This window comes from Kogia breviceps, chromosome 2 (assembly GCF_026419965.1).
Source record: "Kogia breviceps isolate mKogBre1 chromosome 2, mKogBre1 haplotype 1, whole genome shotgun sequence".
Lineage (NCBI taxonomy): Eukaryota > Metazoa > Chordata > Mammalia > Artiodactyla > Physeteridae > Kogia > Kogia breviceps.
Window position 1 is genome coordinate 30,588,726 of NC_081311.1, and position 24,152 is coordinate 30,612,877.

Sequence of the window (24,152 nt, forward strand, 5' to 3'; positions counted from 1 at the left end):
GTCACAGTCACAAGACGCCGCCTCAAGTCAAACCAACAGACATCTCGCTGAGCCCCTCCTGCGGAAGGCACAGCTTTCCTCCCCCAACCCCAGCTCACACCCCAACTTCAGCCTCCGCAGCCCCTCCGCCCCATTTTGCAGACACAGCCCAGGCCTGCAAACTCGGCCAGTGCTGAGGGGGACCTGGCTCTCCAGCCTCAGGGAGAGGGGACATGCAAGGACCAGGACGAAAACATAGGAAGCTTGAGGCCTTTTTATTGACAATTCTCCATATACACAGACATCCTTTTAGTTCCTCTCCAGTGTAAATAAAGCACAAGCACTTAACTCTCATATCTCCACAGGACAAAGGAGCCCAAGGAAGGGGGTCTACCAAGGCCTGCCTGGTTCCCCAGGGACTTGCCCCACTTGGCCTGGAGAAGTCCCCTAGCTCCTAGACTGGTTGGCCTGGAGAGAAAGCTGGCCTAGGATGATCCTTGTCTCCCCAACCTGCCACGTTGTGTCCCTGCTTAGGGTCTCCACCTCCCAGGGTTCTGAGTCCCAGGCAGCCCATGAGTTCAGGGAAGCATCCTAGGGTAGGAGAAGCCCCCATCCTCTTTATCCCATTCCTTGTGCCACATGTTCCCGGGAACCATGCAATAAATAAATAAATACTTCAAAAAGGCAGGGAAGCTCCTGGGGAAGAAAGGGGTGCCTGAGCCTGCTCATGGCTTAGGGAGAGACACTGTGCCCCTAAGAGCCCAGAGTGAACGTGAAACGTGTTGGAGGGGATAGGGACCCCCAAGTGGCCTTATCCCATAACTGCTGTCCTGCTGGAGAACAGCCCTGGAATCTGAGATCCAGCCCAGCGAGATCCTACATTTCTCAGGCCCCCAAAGGTTGAGGGCTTCAGGATCTCTGCTCTGCTTCCTGGTCTCACACTCCATGGGACAAGGGGCCAGGGAGGGGAACTGTAGCTCTAGGCCAGAGAAGGGGTGCCCAAGTCTCTGAACACGAGAAGCAGGAGTGATCTGAGTGCCCAGCATCTACCCGGCAGAGCTGAAAACACCAGAATAACATGTGGCCTGAGATTCTGTAAGTCAAGGTCCCTGCAAGGTGGGGCTGAGGCCCTCTGAGCTGCTGGGATGCCCGTTTTGCTCTGCTTAACACTGAAGGATTCTGCCAGGCCCTCCTAGACACATCCTCCTCTGGGGGAATTTGGGAACTTCAACCCTGTTTCTAGAAGTACTTTTGGTCTTGATAGCCCTCGCCACACCCTCTGGTGGGGACATGATGAGGTCCTGATGCCTGAAGGAACATTCGAACAGAATTGGGACACGTGCAAGCCCTTCTGCAGGCTCTCAAAGGGCAAGGGCTTGGCCCAATACCCAGCAGGGGAAGAATCTCTTTTCCCAATCTCTGACCTCCAGTCTTCTAGAATTCCCAGGCCTGCAGGGACACCCTGATCCCAGGTGAGACCAGGCCTGGCTCACTGCTGCCCTCTAACTTATATTCCCTGCCCAACCCTGAGTCCACTAATAGCCCAGAGCAGAGCAGGGCAAACACTCCAGTCCTTGTTTGAGAGCAACCACTACTGGCCATCCGTAGGAGTGGAGAACAGCTCCAGAACCTGGCTGGAGTCAGCGAGGGCAGGAAGGGGAAGCCTACCTAGCATTCAGGCCACATTTGCCCAGCACATGCCACATGGGGCTAAGGGTGGGGAGAGCGGGGTCTACTGTTGGCCCCAGGGATAGGCGCCGCTTGGACCCTGGGCCCTCTTCTCACTTGCTCAAAGTCTGGTTACACGAGGAACACACAAACACAGTCTCTCTCTGGGCTTCAGGGGCTGAAAAGGAGGAAGAACTTGGTGAGACGCTTCCTCATGCCCTCTGGCTCATGGCCCCAAATACTAGAACCTCCTCCCCACCCCCCGAAGCCCCACACAGACCACCCATCGCCCAGCCTATAAGCTCGCTGTCCCAGCTCACTAGCCTGCCCTCAGAGAATTCTTTCCATGGGAACTGGGGGCTTTGGGGGTGACCATACCAACAGCAGGCCTCACCCAGATGTTCTATGCATTAGAAATTATTTTAGCACCAAAAGAATACCTTTAAAAATGTTTTTTAAATAAAATACCAGAAGAAAATTTTCCAGAATGTTTTAACAGTGGTTATTATCTCTGGGGGTTAAGATTACAAGATTATTTTTCTCTTCTTCTGTTATTTCCAAATCTTCTAGAATAAGCATGTTACTAGCATGACCAGAAGAATGAAAAAAAGACACTCAATTTAACATTGTAACGCAGTGCAAAGCAGTATGGAATACATGCTCCCATTTTCTTTTAGAACATGCATATGCATTTATCCCGCGTGTGACAGCATTAATGACCGGGAAGGGTCCACGCCCAACAGTTCTCTCTGGGAGAGATCAGAAATGTTTCCTTTCTTTGGCTTTTTGTTTTGTTTTGTTTACAATGAGTAGGTATAGGTTTTATAGAAGGAAAAGAAATTATTTTTTTATTTAGTTAAAAGCATTACCAAGGCAATGAGAAAGAGAATGAAATTCAGGACGGCGGCCTCCCTGGCGAGGGCAGGTGTGGCACTGGGGGACCTCGGCGGTGCCGCTCATGCTCTATTTTCTAACTTTAGTGAGCGATCAGAGGTATTCGTTACTGCGCTTCACGATTCAGACGCGTTATATATGTATACTCCTGTCCGTGCATCAAATGTTTTCATTTTTCCTTTGTTCAAGGGAGATGGAGGAGATCCCGAGTTCCCTGGACCTCTCGCTGACCCCTGGCTCCCTGCCCACACACAGCAGCCCCCAGAGGAGGTGGGAGGCAGGAGTGCCCTCCCACCACCCGGCCCCCAGACTGCACCACTCACCTGTGGCCCCCATGGAGGACCTGGGTACCTTGAAGGAGCAGCACCGAGAGCAGAAGCTGTTTCCACAGTTACTGCAGTTACGCTGCAGACAAGAGCCAGGGTCAGTCTTGGATCGCCTGCCCATGGGCACCTGGAGCTCCTTTCCACCAGCTGGCCCCACCCAGAGAACCTGGGACACCTATGGGAGTGGGGAGGTGCCCAAGCGGGGCAGGACTGAGACCAGATGGGACATCCCATGCGAAGGCTGGTGAAAGCATGGGCACAGGGGCAGGGGGAGACCCACTCATTTGAGCAAACCTCAGACCAGACCCCAGGCCCAATGTGGCCCAAGCAGTCAGACTTCATCTGTGACCTCGAGCTACTCCCCTACATCTCATCCCAAGTCCCCAGCAAACACACCCTCGAGAAGACTTACCCTCTTCTTCAGCACTGAGAAGGTGGCCGAGCAGCCCGTACAGCTCCCTGAGAAACAGAGGCAGCAGCTCAGCTTTGACCCAGCCCAGGCCTTGCAACTCTCGCCTTCTCCTGACTCTTCTAAATGGGGACACTCAGAGCGCCAGCCCAGCCCAGACTCCTTGGCTAGGAGCAGAGTGCAAAGTCCAGATCCAGAGCCAGAAGGAGGGATTCAAACTAAGAAGGAAAAACCGATGGCCTGGGGCTTCTCTGGTGGCGCAGTGGTTGAGAGTCCGTCCGCATGCCTGCCGATGCAGGGGACGCGGGTTCGTGCCCCGCGGGAGGATCCCACATGCTGCGGAGCCCGTGAGCCATGGCCGCTGAGCCTGCATGTCTGGAGCCTGTGCTCCGCAAGGGCAGAGGCCACAAAAGTGAGAGGCCCGCGTACCGCAACAAAAAAAAAAAAAAAAAAAAAAACCGATGGCCACCGAGAATTGATATCCCAGACTATACAATGCTGCTGCCCCTGCTCCCACCTGGGGCTTAGAGACCCCCCCACCTGTAGGTCCAGCCCAAATCAAAGAGCATCCAGCAGAATCTACCCCCTGGAAGTCACACCAAGTTGGCAGGGACTTGACAACAGGCATCCCTCAGAGAAGGTGGCTCCAATGATCTCTAATGAAACCTGCCTGACACAACCCCTTCCAAAGTGTCTCCTTACAAGTACTCTGCCCACAGCTAAAGAGACAAATGCCTCCTAAAACACCAGACTCCTGCTTTCTGTCATCTGAAGATTCCAGGAGAGAAGCTCAGAACCAGGTACCTTCCAAAAAGATGCACAGGGCAAGAGGTGCAGACACTAATTGGTGGACGGATGGGGCGACATACAGCCGGGAAAGAGATCCTGCCTAAACCACCAGACACAATGAGTCGACAAAGTTTCAGACACGGTTTCAAGCAGGGAAGTCAGGAGCAGCTTAGAAAACAGGTGGGAGGAGGCAAGGGGGGCGTGTAAGAAGAGATGAAAGATGGGGAAGAGGGGACCGATCTTTTTTTTTTCTTTTCTTTTCTTTTCTGGCCACGCCACGCAGCATGCAGGATCCTAGTTCCCCGAACAGGGATCAAACCCGTGCCCCCTGCAGTGGAAGTGCGGAACCCTAACCACTGAACCACACCATTCTTTTCGAGGCGACATCAAGGCAAAGGGGCTTAACAGAAGCTGTGCTCACCACCCATCCATGCTTCCAGGAAAATTAAAGAAGGAAAAGGTGGGCTGCAACAAGGACACAGTCTGATGAAGGGGGCACATGCAGGTGAGTTTGAAAAAAATCAAAAGGATTGAGGAGGAGAGGAAAAGCCACACTGGGCCCTTATGACTTCAATGAGCTCCAGAAGCAGAAGCAAAAACTTATGAGAACAAGGAAAGTTGCAAGGGCTGCCACCAGGAATACTGACTATAATTCAACACAGAAATCTCCATGCAGATGGGGGGCACTGAGCCAGGGGAGAAAAGGCAGAGTTCCACACTAGGCAGGAGGGTGGCTCACAAAAGGGGACCAGAGAGTCCAACCAAGGGCTGTGGGCCCAGAACAGAGCTGGCTAGGGTCCTAGAAAAACCTGAGAGGGGACAAGATTACTGAAGGAGGTTTCCAGACTTGGAGCCCAAAGGCCTCCTGTGATCTAACCACAGGAATTATCAGCTTCAGGGCGTACTGCTGGGCCTCTTGGACCACCTGTCTGACCAGGAACACAGCACCAGGCCTCACCTTCACACAAAGGCCCAAAGCGATGTGGTCCCTTTCTCTGTCCAGCCAGTATCCCCTGCAGCTCTTGCTAAAGGACACTCCCGGCATTCAAGGAGAGGGGACCCTAGCTAGCGCAGGAGAAATCTGACACCAATGGGCCTAAGGCAGATGCTGTTGCTGTTGCTGTCAGTCAGCCCGTGACCCTGGCAGAGAAAAAGAGAGAAGAGCATAGCGCCCCGCTGGCTGGTAATGCCAACCCAGGAAACAGGCTGCTCCAAGACTCTGTCCCCCACACTACGAATTAGGTCAAGGCAGCCCACCTCTGGCTCTCCTGAGCAAGGGGCATGGGACAGGGGAAAGGAGCTGCTCAAAGACTGACACTCTGGCCCCTCTCAACTGGATGGAGTACCAGGGCCAACCGCCCCAAGGCAGCCACATGGTCTAGTGAAACAGCCCCGTACCACGCACAGACCTGGACCCAGGGAGGGCTCTGTGTGCCGACGCCAGCTCAGGCAGCCACGTGGAGGAGGGCACCCCGATCCCTTCCCACACTGACCAACTCTTCCTGCCCCTATTTTCAGCCAAGGTCCTGACTCACCATGTGAGGATGCCATGGGGGGCAGAGAGAGCAGGAAGGAGCCTAAGACCACACAGACCTGCCAAGGCAATGGTCACGGAGCCTCCAGGATAGAGGGGGCCCTTCCCACTAGGACTCTCCTACTCGGAGTTCACGCAGAAGCTCTTGAGCAACCTGCCCTCATTCCTCCCGTGCATCCCCTTCATCCACTCGCAGCCAGAATGGAATGGCCCCCAAAGCAGTTCACTCACCCCGGCCTGTGGGAGGCAGACCCAAGACAGAGCTGCTACACTTGCCCTCACAGCCCAGAGCTTAAGAATATCTCAAGGGAGGGACAGCAAGCAGTCTTGAAGAATGGAGGGCTAAGGGGGGCTTAGGAAAAGAAGCATTTTCTGCCTTTGCCATCCTCGTGGGAACCTGACAAGCCTTCACCTATCCTGGTTGGGATTATCTGAACCAAAAGCCAAATACAGAAACAGGATAGGCATAAAACCAGGGCACTTCAGACACCAGGGCAAAGGGAGGATGATGAGTTAGAAAGAACATGGGGACTTCCTTGGTGGCGCAGTGGCTAAGAATCCACCTGCCAATGCACGGGACACGTGTTTGAGCCCTGGTCCGGGAAGATCCCACATGCCGCGGAGCAACTAAGCCCGTGCGCCACAACTACTAAAGTGCATGCGCCTAGAGCCCGTGCTCCGCAACAAGAGAAGCCACCGCAATGAGAAGCACGTGCACTGCAACGAAGAGTAGCCCCCGCTCGCCGCAACTAGAGAGAGCCCACGCGCAGCAACGAAGACCCAACGCAGACAAAAATAAATAAATTAAATAAATTAAAAGAAGAAAGAACATGGGAGTCAAATCAGATGACCTGGATTTGAGTCACAGCTCGACCATGTACTGGCTGAAGACTGGGCAAATCACTCTTTTCAACCACAGGTTACTCACCCACCAAACGGGACCATCTAAGGGGCTTTACTTAAAACTCATAGATATAAAAGTATAATTTGCCAGAACAAGAGTATTAAGTCTTGTGTAATGTCACTTGAGACTTCCGGAACCTGGCTGCTTCTAAGGACTAAATGAGACAGTGTACATGAAAGCGCACTGAACACAGAGCGCTCGACAGCAGTCAGCGATCATCACAAATAAAAAGGAAGGGATCTTGAATGACTGTGGACGTTCACAGAGCAGAAAGAAACAGCCATGTCCAGGAGGTCTAACGCTCAGGAAACAACTGCCCTGGCTGCTGCAGGGGCAGGAAGGTAGGCCCTGAGCGCCTGGGGTCAAATGCCTCAAGATAAACCCCAGGGGCTTCTCCCAGGGCGCAGCACCCGGAACTCACTCCCACCAGAACTGACAGCGCAGCCAGCCCGTCCTCCTCCTGTCAGCTGACAGCAGGAAGAAGCAAGGTTCTGCGTCAGGACCAGGGTGACTCCCAAGTCACCGGCTCCCCAGGCTTCAGCTATAACTTCATCAAAATGGCTCGGCTCGACTCCCACCCTCCTGATCGGAACCAGGTCTCCGAGCTGTGCTAACAGTCAAGTCCGCCCTTCTCCAAAGCTACCTTCCTGGGTGCACCTCCATGCCCAGTAAAATAAGGACTAGCCAATCTACCAGCTTGGCTGGGGAGAAAAAACATCAGGGCTCCATCATCCCCAGGGGAACACACTGTTTCCTTCAACTTGCTTCCAATCGGACTGGAAAGATCCAGACAGGCTCCTAGGCACCTGCGGGATGGAGCAGGGCCTTTCACATCAACAGCGCCCCTTACAAAAGCACTTACTGTGAATGTGCCAGCACTTAATGAGCATTATCTCGTTTGAGACCTACAACGATCCTGTGAGGTAAGAACTTGTATCATCCACCTTTTACAAAGGGGAAACTGAGGCACTGGGAAGTTAAATAATTTGCTCAAGGACATCAGCAGTGCGGGAGTTTGCACCAGGCGCTCAGACTCCACACTCAGTTCCCAGCCATTATGCTCCACTGCCTACCGCAGCTCTGCCTGCCTCAGGACCACACCTCTCTGCCACTCTGGAGTGGCGCTTCTGGAACTGAATTCCTCATCTTCCCGCAAGATTTAATAAGGACAGAGACACAAGAAGGAAACCACATTCCCTCCCTCTCAGTCCCTCTGTGCATGTGCTACCTCCCTAGGGTCCTGTGGACACAGCTTTACTCCTTGCTCTCCTTGTAACCCAGCACCTCTGGCCCCACAGCCGGGGCGCCCCCCCAGCCAGCCCTCCCCTGGGCCGTACCGAAGTTGTTGGTCGGGTACCGCTTGCGGAGCCGCTCTGTGAGCCTCGACACCTTGTTGCGCAGCACCTCGTTCTTGCTCAGGAACCCGTTGTCCTGCAGGACCAGCTCATCCTCTGCCGGGCACGGGGCCCCCTCGTCATCCTCCTGTGAGAAAAGCTGCTTCCAGTTCTGCCCACCTTGTGGCAGGGCTCCAGGATCTGCGTGCATGGCGGACCCCGAGAGGCGTGGCGACCACAGGCTCGGCCACCCTTTCCCCCATCCCGCCAGCCCCTGCCCACCTCACCAAGGCTGCTACTTACCAGCACCACCAAGTGGGTCTCCTGCCTCCCAAGGTGCAGGGGAGAAGGAGAGAAAACAGAGAGAAGATAGCAAGAAGGAAGCTGCTGGGAGGGAGGCCCCCAAAGGAAAGGAAGTACAGAAGTGCTACGCTGAGTTCGTCTGAGCACGTCCCAAAGGGTGACGTTAACAGAGGCCCCTGTAAAAGGACCCCAACATCAAATAAGCTTGGGGGAAGCTGTATATTACTGTTTTTCAAACTGGGTGAAATTAATTTGGTCATTATCTTAATAGAACAGAATTGAACACGAAAGAAAATATCCCTTACAATGTATTTTTCAGGAAACTTTCGTTTCATTTAAGTTTTTCGTATTTCATAGACATAAGTGTGAACTGGGTCAAGATGTAAAATGTGTTCCTTACTGTAGGTCATGAACAAACCTGCTTGAAAGCCTCTGCTATATATATTCCCTACCACCACCACCAAGACTCAAGAGTCCACAGCCGCTTCAAGTCTTAGAGAAATCTTAGCAGTTGAAAATGTAAATGCCCACATGGACGAGGCTAATGTAATAGTAAAGCGGGCTGGGTGTAAATCATAGGCCTGGTGAAAACTCACAGAACCTCCATTTCTTGTATCCCCCACTTTACAAAGAGACATAAAGAGAAGTGATTTCCTACTATAAGAAAAGCCATAGGGCTTTTCTGGTGTCACAGTGGTTGGGAGTCCACCTGCCAACGCATGGGACACAGGTTCGAGCCCTGGTCTGGGAGGATCCCACGTGCCGTGGAGCAGCTGAGCCCGTGCACCACAACTACTGAGCCTGCACTCTAGAGCCCGCGAGCCACAACTGCTGAGCCCACGTGCCGCAACTGCTGGGGGCCGCGCGCCTAGAGCCAATGCTCCACAACGGGAGAGGCCACTGCGGTGAGAGGTCCGTGCACCGCAGTGAGGAATGGCCCCGGCTTGCCTCGGCTGGAGAGGGCCCACGCACAGCAGCAAGGACCCAATACAACCAAAAAAGAAAAAAGAATAAATAAAATAAATTTTTAAAATATATATTTTTTAAAAAAGAGAAACGCCATAGTGCAAACATGACAATAAATGGCAACTGCCACTAGGACTCAGTGACCGGGGATGACAGGAAGTGGTGAGGACTATGTGACTTCTCTAAAGGAGACAGTCACTCCTTGGCTACATTGACTGCTACAGACTCAGGGCTCCCAGAGCTTCTGAGTTTTTAGAAAAACTGAAAATCTAGAGTTTCCACTGCAATCTCTCCATTTTTAAATATCAGCTCAAAAAATTATTTTAAAGCTTTTCATGCCAAATAAAACACTTCTGCAAACTATCAGTGTGAACCACTGTCCTAAAACCAGGAAGACTGTCTAACTCTCTGACTTAGCACTTGGCCATGCAACTGCTTTCTCCAACCTCCCATCCTCACCCATCAAAGGGACATCTTACAGACCTCATCCTTCAGAAGAGCAGGCAGAGACCCCAGCAGTGCCCTCCTCCACATCTGCCTTCCCCACATCTAAGGCACCAAGCCCACAGTCTCCAGCCAAGGCAGTAAATGACCCACCTCCCCAGCAGCGTGTTTTCCAGAGGCTTCCAGAGCCATCCCTGCCCTGGGCACCCAGGACAGATGCCTAGGTCAGCAAAAGGATGGGTGGAGGTTCAGTGGCACCCTTTGAACCAGTGAGTTTTAGCTCAGAGCAAGTTTCAGCTTCTCACTTGGACATAAGAGAACTTTAAAAACCCAGACTTGGAATGTGAGAAGCTACATGGCTCCAGGACCACAGAACTTCTGACCTGGTCAGCTGAGGGTGCTGGGGAAGGCCACCCACCTCAATTGCATCTTTAAACTCCTCGTCAGGCTCGGCCTCCTCAGCCTCCTCCACACTGCCTGGCGTGAGGTCCTGGGGAGAGAGACTCTATTACAGTCAGAGAGATGGTAGCCCTGCCCCCAAGGTAGAGGCCACCTCCCCAGAGCCAGCATCCAGATTTCTCAAAACAATGGTTCAAGGGACTTCCCTGATGGCACACTGGTTAAGAACCCGCCTGCCAATGCAGGGCCGCAACTACTGAGCCTGCGCTCTAGAGCCCACGAGCCACAACTACTGAGCCTGCGCGCCTAGAGGCCATGCTCTGCAACGAGAAGCCACCAAAATGAGAAGCCTGCACACTGCAACAAAGAGTAGGCCCCGCTCACGGCAAGTAGAGAAAGCCTGCGCACAGCAACGAAGACCCAACACAGCCAAAAATTTTAAAAAATAATAATAATAATTAATGGGCTTCCCTGGTGGCACAGTGGTTGAGAGTCCGCCTGCCGATGCAGGGGACGCGGGTTTGTGCCCCAGTCCAGGAAGATTCCACATGCCGCAGAGCGGCTAGGCCCGTGAACCATGGCCGCTGAGCCTGCGCATCTGGAACCTGTGCTCTGCAACGGGAGAGGCCACAACAGTGAGAGGCCCGCGTACCGCAAAAAAAAAAGAAGAGGGACTTCCCTGGTGCCACAGTGGTTAGGAATCCGCCTGCCAATTCAGGCAACACGTGTTCAAGCCCTGGTCTGGGAAGATCCTACATGCCGCAGAGCAACTAAGCCCATATGCCACAACTGCTGGGCCTGCACTCTAGAACCCGTGCGCCATAACTACTGAGCCTGCATGCCACAACTACTGCAGCCCGCATGCCTGGAGCCTGTGCTTTGCAACAAAGAGAAGCCACCGCAATGAGAAGCACACGCACCGCAACGGAGAGTTGCTCGCCGTGACTAGAGAAAGCCCGTGCACAGCAACGAAGACCCAACACAGCCAAAAAATTAATTAATTAATTTAATTATTTTAAAAGAAAAGAAAAACAACGGTTCACACCTCAAAGGAAATGGCACAACTGCCAGAAAGGAAGAAGTCAGGGGAATGAGAGCAGTCTCTAACCTAGCAGGACAGGGAGATGGGACCAAACCCACAAAAGGACGTACAGTGGCTGGAGAGCATTGTGGTTGAGAGCACAGGCTCTAGAACCACAGGGCATGGATCTGAGTCCTGGGCCCACTGCCCCTGGACAACCACTCTGTGCCTCAGCCTTCTCTTCTACAAAGGAGAAAAATCTCATTCTCAGAAATAAGCTACACCTCCTGGGGTTAACGTCTATTAAGTACTGGAACAGCAGAGTAAACACTCAATAAAGTACAGCGTAGCTCTTGTTACTAGTTAACTATAGTCATTACCATTAAGCACTTCAGAGGAGATGGGCCTGGGAAGGAGCAGGAACTACAGAGGCCACCCCAGGAGTTACCTGGTATGAACAAGCTGGTAATAGGGAGGCTGGGCAGCCTGCCCGCAGCAGGCTCTGCCCAGGTGGTTAGGGGCGCTCACCTCTGTGGGTGTGGGCGCAGGTGCAGGTGTGCAGTCCAGCAGAGCGCCCTTCCCCCAGGCATCCGACGGTGGCGGGCTCTCAAAGGCACTCTCTTCCTGCTTGGGGTTCATCCGCCGCTGCAGAGATGCCCTATACTCAGACACCACTACCCAGAGCAAGGAGAACAGGGTGGGAGGCAGAATCAGGATGGAATGAGCAGTGCTCTGGGGGTACCCACTACTGCAGCCAGCTGGCCGCCTCCTCCAGCACCCACTCTCGGCAGCAGGAAACACTCGCCCTCCTAACTCTGAACAAGTCACCTAACCCAAGCCTCAGAAACAAGACAGATGTACCAATACCTACCCCATGAGATTGTTAAAGAGAGATTAAATGTAGTAAGTGCCCAATAAATCATGGCTTCTATAATTAATTTCCAACCACAGGGAGGAAAACAAGTATAGCAATCATCCCAACATATGTACAGGCCCAGGCTTCTACGGCTGAAGGCCTCTCCAGACTGTTTCAGTGCTTTAGAAGCCAGACGGCAGACAGGTACTCTGGGATCACACAGAGATGAGGCAGCAATTCCTGGGGGGCTGCATCCTGGGAGGCAGATGGCAACACCGGGAAAACATCCCTCCCTCATCTCCCAGAAGCCACCATATCATGTGAGCAGTGATTCATCTGTCTGGGGAAGGGAAAGGGACCCCTAGTAGCAGCCTCCCCTGTATCCTACTGAACATCTGAGAGGCAGAGCCCACCACTCTCCAACGGAGGACCCTAGTGCGGTGCTGCCCCCTTGTGGAAGGCACAGCAAACAGATGATCAGCCGTAGAGATACCGGGGAGCCTAACCGGCCCTCAGAGCCGGGTCCCATCTCTGTAGGGCTCTCCAGGGCTTACCTCGGAAGAACTCCACATTTCCCAGAAAGAGTGTGCTGTTTAAAAGGGCAAGGACCCAGCACAACGGCAGCAGATACAGCATGCAAACCGTGCCCAGAAGAGCCCCATAGAACCTGGATCGACAGAGAGGAACCACAGGATCAGAAATTCGTAAGATCAGAAGGAAACCGGTTTAGGGCACACCGACATGGGGGTCTGGTCAAGAAACAGCTATGCGAAGTTAATAAGCTGACAAGATCTTCTAATCAAACAAGTGGAAAGTAAAGTGAGGAGGAAGGATTTACAGCCACCAACAGGTCACAACTGACACGGGTGGGGTCGCCTAAACTGTTCCAACACACATCTCTCCTCAGGATCTAGACTCTGAAGTCTAGAATAAGACAGACTTGGATCTGAATCCCACTCTGCCACTTCTTGCTGTGTGACCTTATGCAAGTCCCTTGGCTCTCTGAGTGTTACTTCCTTCACATGTAAAATGAGGACTAAGTCTTCCCTGGCAGTCCAGTGGTTGAGAATACACGCTTCCAACACAGGGGGAGTGGGTTCGATTCCTGGTCGGGAAACTAAGATCCCCCATGTGGAGTGGTGCGGCCACAAAAAAAAAAAAAAAAAAAAAAAATGAGGACTGAAATAGCACCTTCCTCATAGGGTTACTACCAAGAGTGAGACAGTACCATGGAAAGCCTTGAGCACAGTGCCTGGCACCAGGGGAAGGCTAAACAAGTATTAGTTGTCATTATTATTCATAGACAAAGAGCCTTAAAAACATTCATTTCATTTGATTCAATAGTTCCACCCTTGTCTTCTAAGAAAAAAAAAAATTTCAAAAGATTAAAGCTATACCCATAAAAATGTGCACTACAGGGTTAGTAATAAAAAGTACAAACTGACTAAATATATCACAGAATGGTTCCATAAATTATAGTATAATAACCATCTATATTAATGTGGTATTACAAGTAATTCCAAAAGCTATGTAGCAACATGGAAAACCAGTTATATAACAATAAGTGAAAAATAAAGGGTTTTCACATACACTATGAGCTATAGAGAGCATCTACATATGACAAACTCTACAAGGCAATCCAAACATGAGACTGGCTGCTATATCAGGGTGGGAGGTTACATGGTGAGTTATTTTTCTATTATTAAAATATTATGACCACACCTAAAAGAAGGTGTCTAAACAAAAGCAGCGCATTCAAGCCCACAAGCCTACGTACAGGTCTGCACACAAGAGCCTAGTGGGCTCTTTTCCCCTGAGCTAGGGCAACAGGAGCCCTCTCGAGGCAGCTGGCTTTGCCTGGGGTCCTCAGGGCAGTGGTGATGGGAGCAGACGGGCACTCACTGTGAGGACACGGTGGGGTTCTCCCAGTGTAGCACGCGGTAGGCAGCTTCACAAGTGCAGCACAGGCGGCTCAGGAAGGCCTCCAGCTGGATCAAGCTGCAGACACAACATAGGGGGCTTGTGCAAGCTATACACCCTGCCTCACCCAGAGGGATAGGAGAGTTTGGGGAAACTTCGTACACTTCAGCCCCCTTTTTTGGACCCTTGCTAAGGTTCCTGCTTTGGTCTCTTCCTAGATGTTGATGGGCTGGCTACTTAACTTTTCCAAGGATGCGGTTTTCCTCTATAATAAGAGGAGCAGGGTACCCACCTCCCAGATGCACTGGAGCTGTGAGGATAAATGGCAGGATGTAGAGCAATGTGTCTCCACCTGGGATGTAAGGTAGACTGACCTGAAGAGTTTTTTTAAATGGATGCCCCCCAAAAGCAAAGAGCACATGCTTGTGAAATGAGAACCCAGATCTTGGTTTCTGAAGCGCTCCTCAGAGAAATGGCTGATTCTAGAACAGGGAAGGGAATGTGCAAGATGAATTTGAACATTCTGTTGTACCACGGAATAAGGAAGCACTCAAAAATGATGGAGACATATTGAAAGAACACAGGGGCCAGTTCAAAAGAGCTCCATTGCCAAATCTAGGACTGAGATCAAAATTAACAATGACAATACTTATAACCCATTGAATAAAATTTAAAACTCCTACGTTCATATTGATAATAAGGAAAAGTTCTTTCTTATAGAATGTCAGGCAATAGTGACAATTAGAAAATCACCTTTGGGAAAAAAAAAAAAGGAAAAAAAAAAAAGAAAATCACCTTTGCAACCATCATAGTAATAAACTGATGAAAGTAAGACCTATCAATGGATTTCAATGTAGTGGGTGTATATTTGATGAGGAACAAGATATTTACAAAGTCTCAAAGTATCCCCCCTCAGATTACTAACTCCAGAAGGTAAAATAAATTGTCACTTTACAGTGGAGAAACCTGCACCAAGGTGACCACTGTCAACAGACAGTGACATCATGTACTTCTTGATATGATACAATGACAATGTCACTTGTCACATTCCTGCCAAAAATGCAAAACCTGAATCTAATCATGAGGAACCAAACTACCACAAATGCAGAGAAATTCTACAAAATAATAAACATGTTCTATTTTAAAATGTCAAGTCATGAGAAACAAAGACCAAGGAACTATTCCAGGTCACAGGAGACTAAAGAGACATAAAAACTAAATGTCATGCATGAGTCTGGATTAGAGCCTAGATCAGGAGAAGTTTATATAAAAGACCTTATTAATACAAATGGCAAAATTTGATCATGAACAATTATTAGATAATAGTACTAATGCTAATGTTATCAATGTTAAATTTCCTAATTTTGATTACAGGACTTTGGAAATAGAAGAGAATGTCCTTGTTCTTAGAAAATGCATGCTGAAGTATTTGGGGTATGTAGGAAAGATGTTTGTAACTTACTTTCAAATGGTTCAGAAAGAAAAAAATAATGTCTTAGTGTAGAGAGATAGATGAAGCCAACGTGGCAAAATGTTAATAATTGTTCTATCTGGGTAAAAGGTATGTGGGAGTTCTTTGTACTATTCTCGGAAATCTTCTGTAAGTTTAAAATCATTTCAAAGTGAAAAGGTTTTCTGAAAAACTGCAGATACCCAGGCCCCACTCCAGATAACTGACTCAGAATTTCCGGGGTGGGGCCCAGCCCTCCGCTGGTTTATAAGTTTCCTTTGGAGCTCCACAGAGGCCTCTGCTGCCCAGGGAGGGATGAGAACCCCTGCTGTATGTCAAGAGAGCCACCGAAGTTGTTACAGTTAATGTTATCCAACAATCTTAAGGTGCTTCCTCAGAAGTACCAGCTCTGTCACATTTAGGGAAGTTCCTCCACAGCATAGTGATGATGACTTCCTGGGTACCAGACACTCATTTAATTTTCACAACCACCTATGAGGCAGGCCTATAATTATCCCATTTAACAGAAGAGGAACCTGAGTAACCTGCCCAATGTCACAGCAATAAATGGCAGAACTGAGATTTGAACCCAGGCAGTGGCTCGTGTGTGTGTGTGTGTGTGTGTGTGTGTGTGCGCGCGCGCGCACGCGTGCTCAGTCAAGACCCTAAACTGTGAAATCAGCTAGATCTGGATTCCCATCCCAGCTTGGTCAATTGCCTTTTTCTTCATCCATAAATGGAGGACAATCATAGTAGCTACCTCCCAGAACTGTTAAAAAGATGAAAGGAAATAACATCCATGGTTTGCCCACTATGATGTCTGGTGCCCAGCAAGCACTCGGTGTGGTGGCAGCTAGTACTGTCACTGTCCCTCACCTCCCCGGCCCCTTCCATACTCACAAGCTCTTCACCTCAGCTACGGCCTCAGGGCGAGACAGGCGAACTCTCTGCAGGTCCTCCTGCCTCACGCTATGATACTTCCTCCGCATCAGCTCAGACTCGGGCAGCCGTGCCCGGCAGACCTCCTGAAGGTAGCCCAGCAGGGCAGGCACTGAAATCATCAGGGCACCCACTGAGTACCATGCACCTGTGGGAGCAACAACACTGCTGATAAGCAGATAGCAGGACCAAGAGCCTCCGCCCACCCAGATGTCCAGTGCTCGCTCCCTCACCTGCTCCAGGTCTCTGGAGCTCCAAAAGACCTCCCCCAACCACCCAGTATGAAACAGAACCCCCCCACCCGGCCTCCAGCCCCTTAACCCAGCTTTAGTTTTCCTCATAGAATTTATCACCACATGGCAGATTACAGATTTGGTCGTTGGTTCCTCCGTGAATGTAGGCCCCTAAGAGCTGGGACTTTCCCCCATCTGGTCACTGCTGTAGCCCCAGACCTTTTTTAAAATATTAAAAATCACTACAATAGCACACAGCACACAGCAGGTGGCTCCTGCCTGGAGTCTGGCCGCTGAGAGCTCCCAATGACTGACAGTCTGACCTTTGGGCCACTAGGGCAGATTGGAAGCCTTCCTTTGGAGTTTAGGAAACCACAAACCACTCTGGATCGAGCAATGGTGAGGCTAAAAGAAAATCCAAAGAAGGAACTTCTTCCATGTTAACATGGTACCCTCCAAAGCAAGCTATCAGAGCACTGGGCACAGAGTAAATGCTTGTTAAATATCTGTCATCTGAACTGATTTACTTTGGAAATATATTCAGAAAAATCTAACAGCCTGGGAAGGATATCTGACTTTCAGTCAGACAAAGAAGAGTCCTAAGGCATAGAAGATGAGGTTTTATGTGAAACAGGTTTATTTTCAACCCATTGAAACCACAGGAGGCAAAGGAGACACTTGAGAAATGTGAATTCAATAGAACAAATGCATGAAGAAAAGACTCAGCTCCTCAGAATGTTCTGTCCCAGGCCCTTCGCTCATTTCCCTTGAGGCATTTGGCTTTTTCTGCAGCCACCTGCCAGTTCCGACCAAAAGGGCTGGGTCCCAGCATACCTTGTGATTAAAGGTCCCCAGGAGACAGCACTATCCAGGACCCCACCAGCTACCCACCTGTCCACACATCAACATCAAAGGCTTCACGCCACAGACCCCTCACCACTGCTGACTGCCCAGCAGCCCCGGCCAGGCTCACTTGCTGAGCCAGAGAAAATCAACAGATGTGGCAAAAATCCCTGATCAGCTCACCTTCCTAGTACCTTCACCCCATGTCATGTCCCCAAATGACCCCAGAAACCAAAATGGGGAAAGGTTAATGCACCAGCATTCAGTCCAGAAAGAAATAATAATAATAATAATAATAATAATAGCTATAATGTATTGACTGCTTATTCTGTGTCAGGAACTGTGTTAAGTGTTACACATAGATTATCTCATTCCTCACAACGACCCTCTGAGGAAAGCACTGTTACTATCCTCCCTTCAGAGATGAGGAAAATTAGGTCTTCATGGACAGATTAAAGAACTTCCGAGGTCACACCAGTGGCCCAGCCAGGATTCTAGCCCAGGGTGGGTCTCTCAGGAGCCTGTGTTCTGACATCGAGCAGACACAGAGGGAGGCCAACTCCATGGCGAGACAGGCGGCTCCCTCACATGGGCCGCTTCTCAGAATTTCTCCCCACATCCATTCACAAAAAACCCCTGGCCCCTGGTTCTTACCCTCATTCAAGGTGAGGAACAAGATGTTGAGGCCCAGGCAGGTCAGCAAGGAACACAATGGTGTCTGCCACCTACAACACAAAGAGTCCTGGTCACTGAAGACAGCTGCCCCTCCAGCTGGGAAGGGGAGACGGGCACACAGGCGGGTCTTCAAAACCAGGAGCAAGAGGAGGCCCTGGAGCTCAGAGGGTCAGGGAGAAATGAAAAGTGGGTCTCTCACTTGGACAGGCGACCAGGAGAGGAGCTGAGGTCACACCTTAGGCCCCGGGGTGAGAAATGGCATCCTCTCAGAACCAGAAGACCTGTAGAACCTTTTCCCAGGAGGAAGAAGAATTTATGAAATTATCTGTTAATGTTATAACCCTGTTTAACCTGTGTTTTGTAAGGTCTATTCTTTTTAAGAGGTGCCGATGACATTCTTCTTTAAGAGTTTTCCTTTATTCTTTGTATTTATTGAGACAGAGTTGATATGTAACGTATTCTTTTTTTTTTACAATTTCGTAAGAACACATGCTTACTGCACGAGACTCATCTAATATGGAAACTGAGAGAACAAAATGTAAAGGATTTCTTTGACCTTATTTGCGACTTTCTCTTATTTCTGTGATTTTGAGAGTTTGTTTTAAACATACATTAATTCCAAAGGAAAGAAAATAATAAAGATTTCATTTCAACATATAAAAAATGGAGACAAAACTAGGGTTGGCATGCCCTCAGCAAACACGCCCTAAGTGAACTGGAACTTTTAGAAGCAAACACAGACCCAGCTCCCACCACCACCAAATGCCAAGCAGAAGCCCCAAAGACGGAGGAAAGAAAATCAGAGACAGGTTGCTGAGGACAAGCAACGCTGCTGGCTTAGTCCTTGATAAAGGACATTTAACAGGGTAAAAGGAGCACAGATGTAATCACGAAGCCACTGACACGTACATTCTAAAGAACAGTGTCAGTGGATATAAGGTGGGCCCTCAGAGGAGAGAGTCAAATAGAAAAATCAACAGGTAAGTTGCAATGTATTCAGAACTTCAATGCATTTTCTTTTGCTCTAATTGGGATATTTCACAGTTACTAAATGAGGTTAACTAATTTATGGGGTGCTTTTTTTAAACAAGAGTTATGAGTAAGGGAGTGAAATGACCTCTCTCTTCCTTTGTCTTAAAATTCCATACACTCCAACTACACCACCCTAATTAGGCCTCAGACCCATCTAGTGGCTGCTACCAGGGTAAAAGCAAATTAAAAGTCAGGTCTAAGGCCAATCCCATCTCAGAAATAAAAATATCACACAGCCACTGAGATCGCTTTCATTTTAAAGCCTCTCTCTCTCTCTTTTTTTTTTTTTTTTTTAAAGATCCGTTTGTTTATTTTTTGGCCATGCCACGTGGCATGTACCTGTGCCTCCTATAGGAGAAGCGCAGAGTCCTGATCACTGGACTGCGAGGAAGTTCCCAGCCTCTCCCATTCTATCTGATGTCTTTACCGACACTTTGGTCATGGAGACCCACCTACTGTAGTAGCTGATCCCAGAAGAGAGAAAGAAGTCTTTTAAAAATCTACTGTAGCTCCAGGCTTCAGACCTCATAGAAGCTCAAGATTAGATCCCGCTGCAAAGTCAAATCCTCTTTACTAAGAAAAGAACAACCAAACACAAACTAAGCTGACAGCCACTTTCACAGACCAGTGCTCCATCTCCCAGCAGCTCAGAGACCATAAGCTCCTGGGGGCTTTTTTTTTCTTTTTCTTCCCCCGCCCCCCCGCCCCGGTATGCAGGCCTCTCACTGTTGTGGCCTCTCCCATTGCAGAGCGCAGGCTCTGGATGCGCAGGCTCAGTGGCCATGGCTCACAGGCCTAGCCGCTCCGTGGCATGTGGGATCTTCCCGGACCAGGGCACAAACCCATGTCCCCTGCATCGGCAGGCGGACTCTCAACCACTGCGCCACCAGGGAAGCCCTCCTGGGGGCTTTTGAGTCCCGATGCTCCTCCTCCATCCAGCTTAATCAATCCCACCACATCCTCAGATTTCTAATTTCATAAAATGGAAAAATCCTAATACATTAGTGCCAAGAAGCACTAACAGTCCAGTGCTGGGAAAGGAGAAGGGCAGGATATATTTAACTTTTGCACTTTGCCACGAAAAGGCAAAACACACATACATACATACACACATATATACATACACACATACATCTGCATGCACAGTTGCGTGCGCGCGCGCACACGTGCGCGCACACACACAAACATACACACACACACACACACACACACACACACACACACACATACACACAGAGTAGAAAACGCCAGAGAGTACAGCCCCGTGCTTTCCAGAGCCCACACACTCCCCTAAGGAAGACCACAATTCATTTCAGCTAGCTGGTCATGGTGGGATTACAAAGTGAGCCCCTCCTTACACCATCTCCCTACCCCTTACATCAACAGCATAGTCATCTAAAAGTAGAGAACGTTGCTCTCAAACATTGACCAGCTCATCTCTAGGGATAATGCCATAAATTAAAGGGGTTCTGGGGTGAACAAGAAAAACTCAGGGCCTTGGTCAGAGTTAAAAATAAATCTCCCACTATTTCCAGACTGAGATAAGAATGAATACTCCAGAGCACCCTGAGAGGTTAACCCAACCCTACCCGCCCTTGTCTCCAACCTGTGTCTCTCAGGCAGCTGAGACGGTTGAAGGCCTTCAAAAGAATCTGATGAAAACTAGAAGCTTCTCCCTAGAAATACACACATGTGTGCCCACACAACTTTACATGCAGGTTCAGGAGATTCACTGACCCCAGGAGCCCCACCCACAGGCTCCAGACGAAGAACATTTGCTCTTTAGGACAAGCTGGTTTTATGTGACTCCCATTACAACGCAGTACTAGGAACAGATAACCTTTGCAAAAAAAAAAATAATAATAATAATTTTTTTTTTTTTACTCAAATCTAATCCAACCTTTAAATTTAACTTCCAGTCTGCACCAGGAAGAAGCAGCAACCAGGCAAATCTAGGTAGGAAATTCTCCAGCAAGTCAGTGTCATGAAAGAGACCATTTGATTGAGAAAGACCTAAGAGACATAATAACCACACAGAATTCATGGTGCTGGATCGGAGCCTGATTTGACCAAAACAATGGTAAATGACATTCTTGGGACAACTGAGAAAATCTGAATATGAACTGGGTATAGGGTGACATCAAGGAATCATTGTTAATTGTGTTAGGTATGATATTACCTTATTTTTTTTAAAGTCATCATTATTTAGAGACAAACTAAATAATGTGTTTAGGGAGCAGAATGGTATGTTTCTATAATTTTAAATACTTTAGCATAAGAAACAAAGTGAGCTGAAAGGAGAAAAAAGAAAATTACCAAGGATGAAAATCAAAGCAGAACAGGAACAAAAAATTTTAAGAGCCATAATCCTAAAGGATTAGTGAAAATAGTGCCTGCTTATTCGTAGTTATTTGCATCCTAATTTTAATATGAATTATGCTAATGTTGGGAGAGAAGGGAAAAAAAGCCTGCTCCGGCTATAGAAGGCCCAATGGTCAAGGCTAGCTAGCAGTCCTGAGGTATGAGCTTATTCAGCCACAAAGAAGAAACCCTGGTGAAAGGCCAGATGGTTCCCAGTGCCTGCCTCTCCTGGGTTGGGCCTGAGACACAGGGTCTAGAATAAGCCCAGAGGCCCAAAGGACCTCCCAGAACTGCTCCTCACCAGCGGAGAAAGGATAACCCAGCCACTGCCTAAGTGGCCAGCACAATTACAAAGCAGGAAGGCAGAAGGCCCAGCAGGTTAGAGCAACCCTAAATAAAATCTGTACCTGAGCAAATACCGGACACCATCACCTGCATCCTTCAGAGGTTCCAGGTAGATCTCCAGCCTCTTGTAGGAAAGAACCAAGTTGAAAAGATCAAACGCCGGGGACTTGGCAGGAGCAGTTGGAGACTCCAGGGGAGCCTCGGGGACCATGCTGGGGCTCACCTCTGGCCCACACCCCTCTCGCTCTGAGGTCTGCATCCTGTAACCATAAGAATTCCTGACATTTGCATTGCACTTCCAATGCCCAACACACTTCTACTTGCATTATTTCATGTGGTGCCATAATAAACCTATGAGGTAGGCAGGGCTACAGGTGGAAAGCCTATTTCACAGAGGAAGACACATTCAGCAAGGTGAAGTGAATGACCCAGATAGACTGACCCTTGAACAACATGGGTTTGAAATTCACGGTTCCACTTATATGTAGATTTTTTCCAGCAGTAAATACTACAGTTCTATACGATCTGCAGTTGGTTGAATCCTCGGATGCCCAACGGCGGATACGGGGGAACCACGTGGAGGGAGGGCATACTGTAAGTCATACTCCAATTTTGGACTTCACAGAGAGTCAGCACTCCTAACTCCTGCGTTGTTCAAGGGTCAAGTGTATAAAATCCTGCTCCTCTGACTCTCCATCTAATGTTCTTTTCCCCACAGACCCATCAAGAGTATAAACCATAAAAACAAAGCACACATGGTTGCTGGTGAGAGGCAGCCTGGGGTCTCAAGTGAAACGATGTCCTGAAATATTTTTCTCCCATTCTTTACTTAGTGAATTCCTACTCATCACTCAGGTATCGGCTTAAACACCACTCCCTTGCTCTGAGAAGTCTTTGCCAACACCTCCAGTCTGGACTGGGAGACCCTCCCCAATGCTCCCAAAGGATCATGTACTCACCCTAACAGCATTTATCACACCAAAGCAAAACTCCCTTCTTTCTTGCCAGTCTGCCCCTCTTAACTTTGAGTTCCAGCAGGTCAAAGACTACGTCTTCCATTCACCACTGTTTCCACACACAATGGGAATGTAATAAATGCTCGCTGAGTGAGTGAATTAATTGCCCACCTTCCAGGACCCCAGAGCTTTCTTCCACCCTGCTGCATCCTCTAGGCTTCACCTCTCCCTTCTGTTCTCAACAACCTCCTGAATCATCCCTGCGCATTTCCCATCTCTTTTTCCCCTTGAACCCTACAGGGCAGTCACCACCTTCCATAAAACCCCATTCCCTTCTCTGATGGGGATAGCCACAGAACTCTCACCGTCTCTCCTAATTTCAAAGTCCGACTCAAACACTAAGCAGTAAACAAGGAGGTAGACCCTTGGCCCACAGCAACAAAAGCCAGTTCTAGGCAAGGGGTTGCGACCTGGGACGACGGGGGGGGAGGAGGGTGTTTGAAGGGGAGGGTAACAAAGGGGCCACCAGGAACCCGAGACCCCCTCAGGCGGAGCAAGGACGAAAGGACCCAAGGCAGACGCGAGGTAAGAGCCCAGGAAGGGGTGAAGCAAGTCTGCGCCGGCAGAGGCCGGACCATCACCTCTACAGCCCAGGGAGCCGAACGGAGCCCTGAGACCCAAACCACAGAAAGCCACACCCAAGGTCGCTGGGCCAGCAGGTGGTGGCCCCCGCGGCGTTCTGGCGCCCAACTCCGCACAGTCGGCAAACACCCCAGGGTGGGGTGGGGTGGCACCTCACCTACGCGGTCTCTGAGATGGTGGGGAAGGGGCGGGGACGGCCAGGAGGCACTGATAGGGCCACTGGACCCCGGCGCGTTTCCTCAGGCCCGCCCCACCACGACGCGCCTCTTCCCAAGGCCGCTCTGAAGTCGCAGCACTGAGAGAACCTCCGCCGCCTCCCCCGCCGCCGCTTCCGGGACGCGACTACTCGGCGGCGGCGTGCACTTGACGTCATCGCTTCCGCCCCGCCTCCGGCCCGACTCCCGGGTTTAGCTCCGCCTGCTCTAGGACAGGTGAGCGCCGTCGTCCGCACTGCGCCTGCGCGCCTTTTCTTCCTCAGCCAGGATCGTGGGCTCAACTGTAGTCTTGCCCGACGGCGGTTCGCCAAACCCTGGGAGCTTAGGAAACCCCACCCCTCGCTTCCCCCGCGTCGTTTTGGATTCCGGCAGGGAACAGTTGGAGAGAAGCTAATCTGAAGAATTTACGTCTGCATCCTCCCCCCACCAAATTTGGCACTTACCTCACCCCCTGGGGACCGTGAGCTTACAAAAGGCAGAAACCATATCCCTGCATGCCCGATGCCTAGCAGAGAATGCAATTCCGTTCAGCGTTTCCTGAGTAGCTACAGTGTGCAGGGTCCTGGGCAAGCCCTTCCCAATTCAACCCACTTCTCACTGTGTTGCCCGGTTAATCGCCCTTAAAGCATGCATCCGATGCCTTTGCATTAATAATAATAACACTAGCATTTATTTACGGAGGGCTTCCCAGGCGCCAGGCACTGGACTAAGCTCT

General features: G+C 50.0%; 1 protein-coding gene across 3 annotated transcripts; it reads right to left on the minus strand.

Moving 5' to 3' along the window:
• Positions 1-235: 235 nt before the first annotated feature.
• Positions 236-23,618, minus strand: ZFYVE27 (zinc finger FYVE-type containing 27). Of its 3 annotated transcripts, XM_059054736.2 has the most exons (13): positions 23,380-23,618; positions 21,687-21,884; positions 17,866-17,936; positions 16,097-16,283; positions 13,729-13,824; positions 12,381-12,493; positions 11,499-11,644; positions 9,969-10,040; positions 8,141-8,161; positions 7,841-7,985; positions 3,280-3,326; positions 2,865-2,946; positions 236-1,825 (listed from the first exon to the last, which is right to left on the minus strand). In XM_059054736.2, exons 2-13 carry the CDS (start codon positions 21,881-21,883, stop codon positions 1,761-1,763), a joined length of 1,242 nt encoding a protein of 413 aa, XP_058910719.1. In that variant the 5' UTR covers position 21,884; positions 23,380-23,618; the 3' UTR covers positions 236-1,760. The 3 variants fall into 3 exon arrangements, with proteins under 3 accessions (XP_058910719.1, XP_058910720.1, XP_066881014.1); XM_059054737.2 differs by lacking the exon at positions 8,141-8,161 and having other exon boundaries at positions 23,380-23,587; XM_067024913.1 differs by lacking the exon at positions 21,687-21,884 and having other exon boundaries at positions 23,380-23,561.
• Positions 23,619-24,152: the final 534 nt, after the last annotated feature.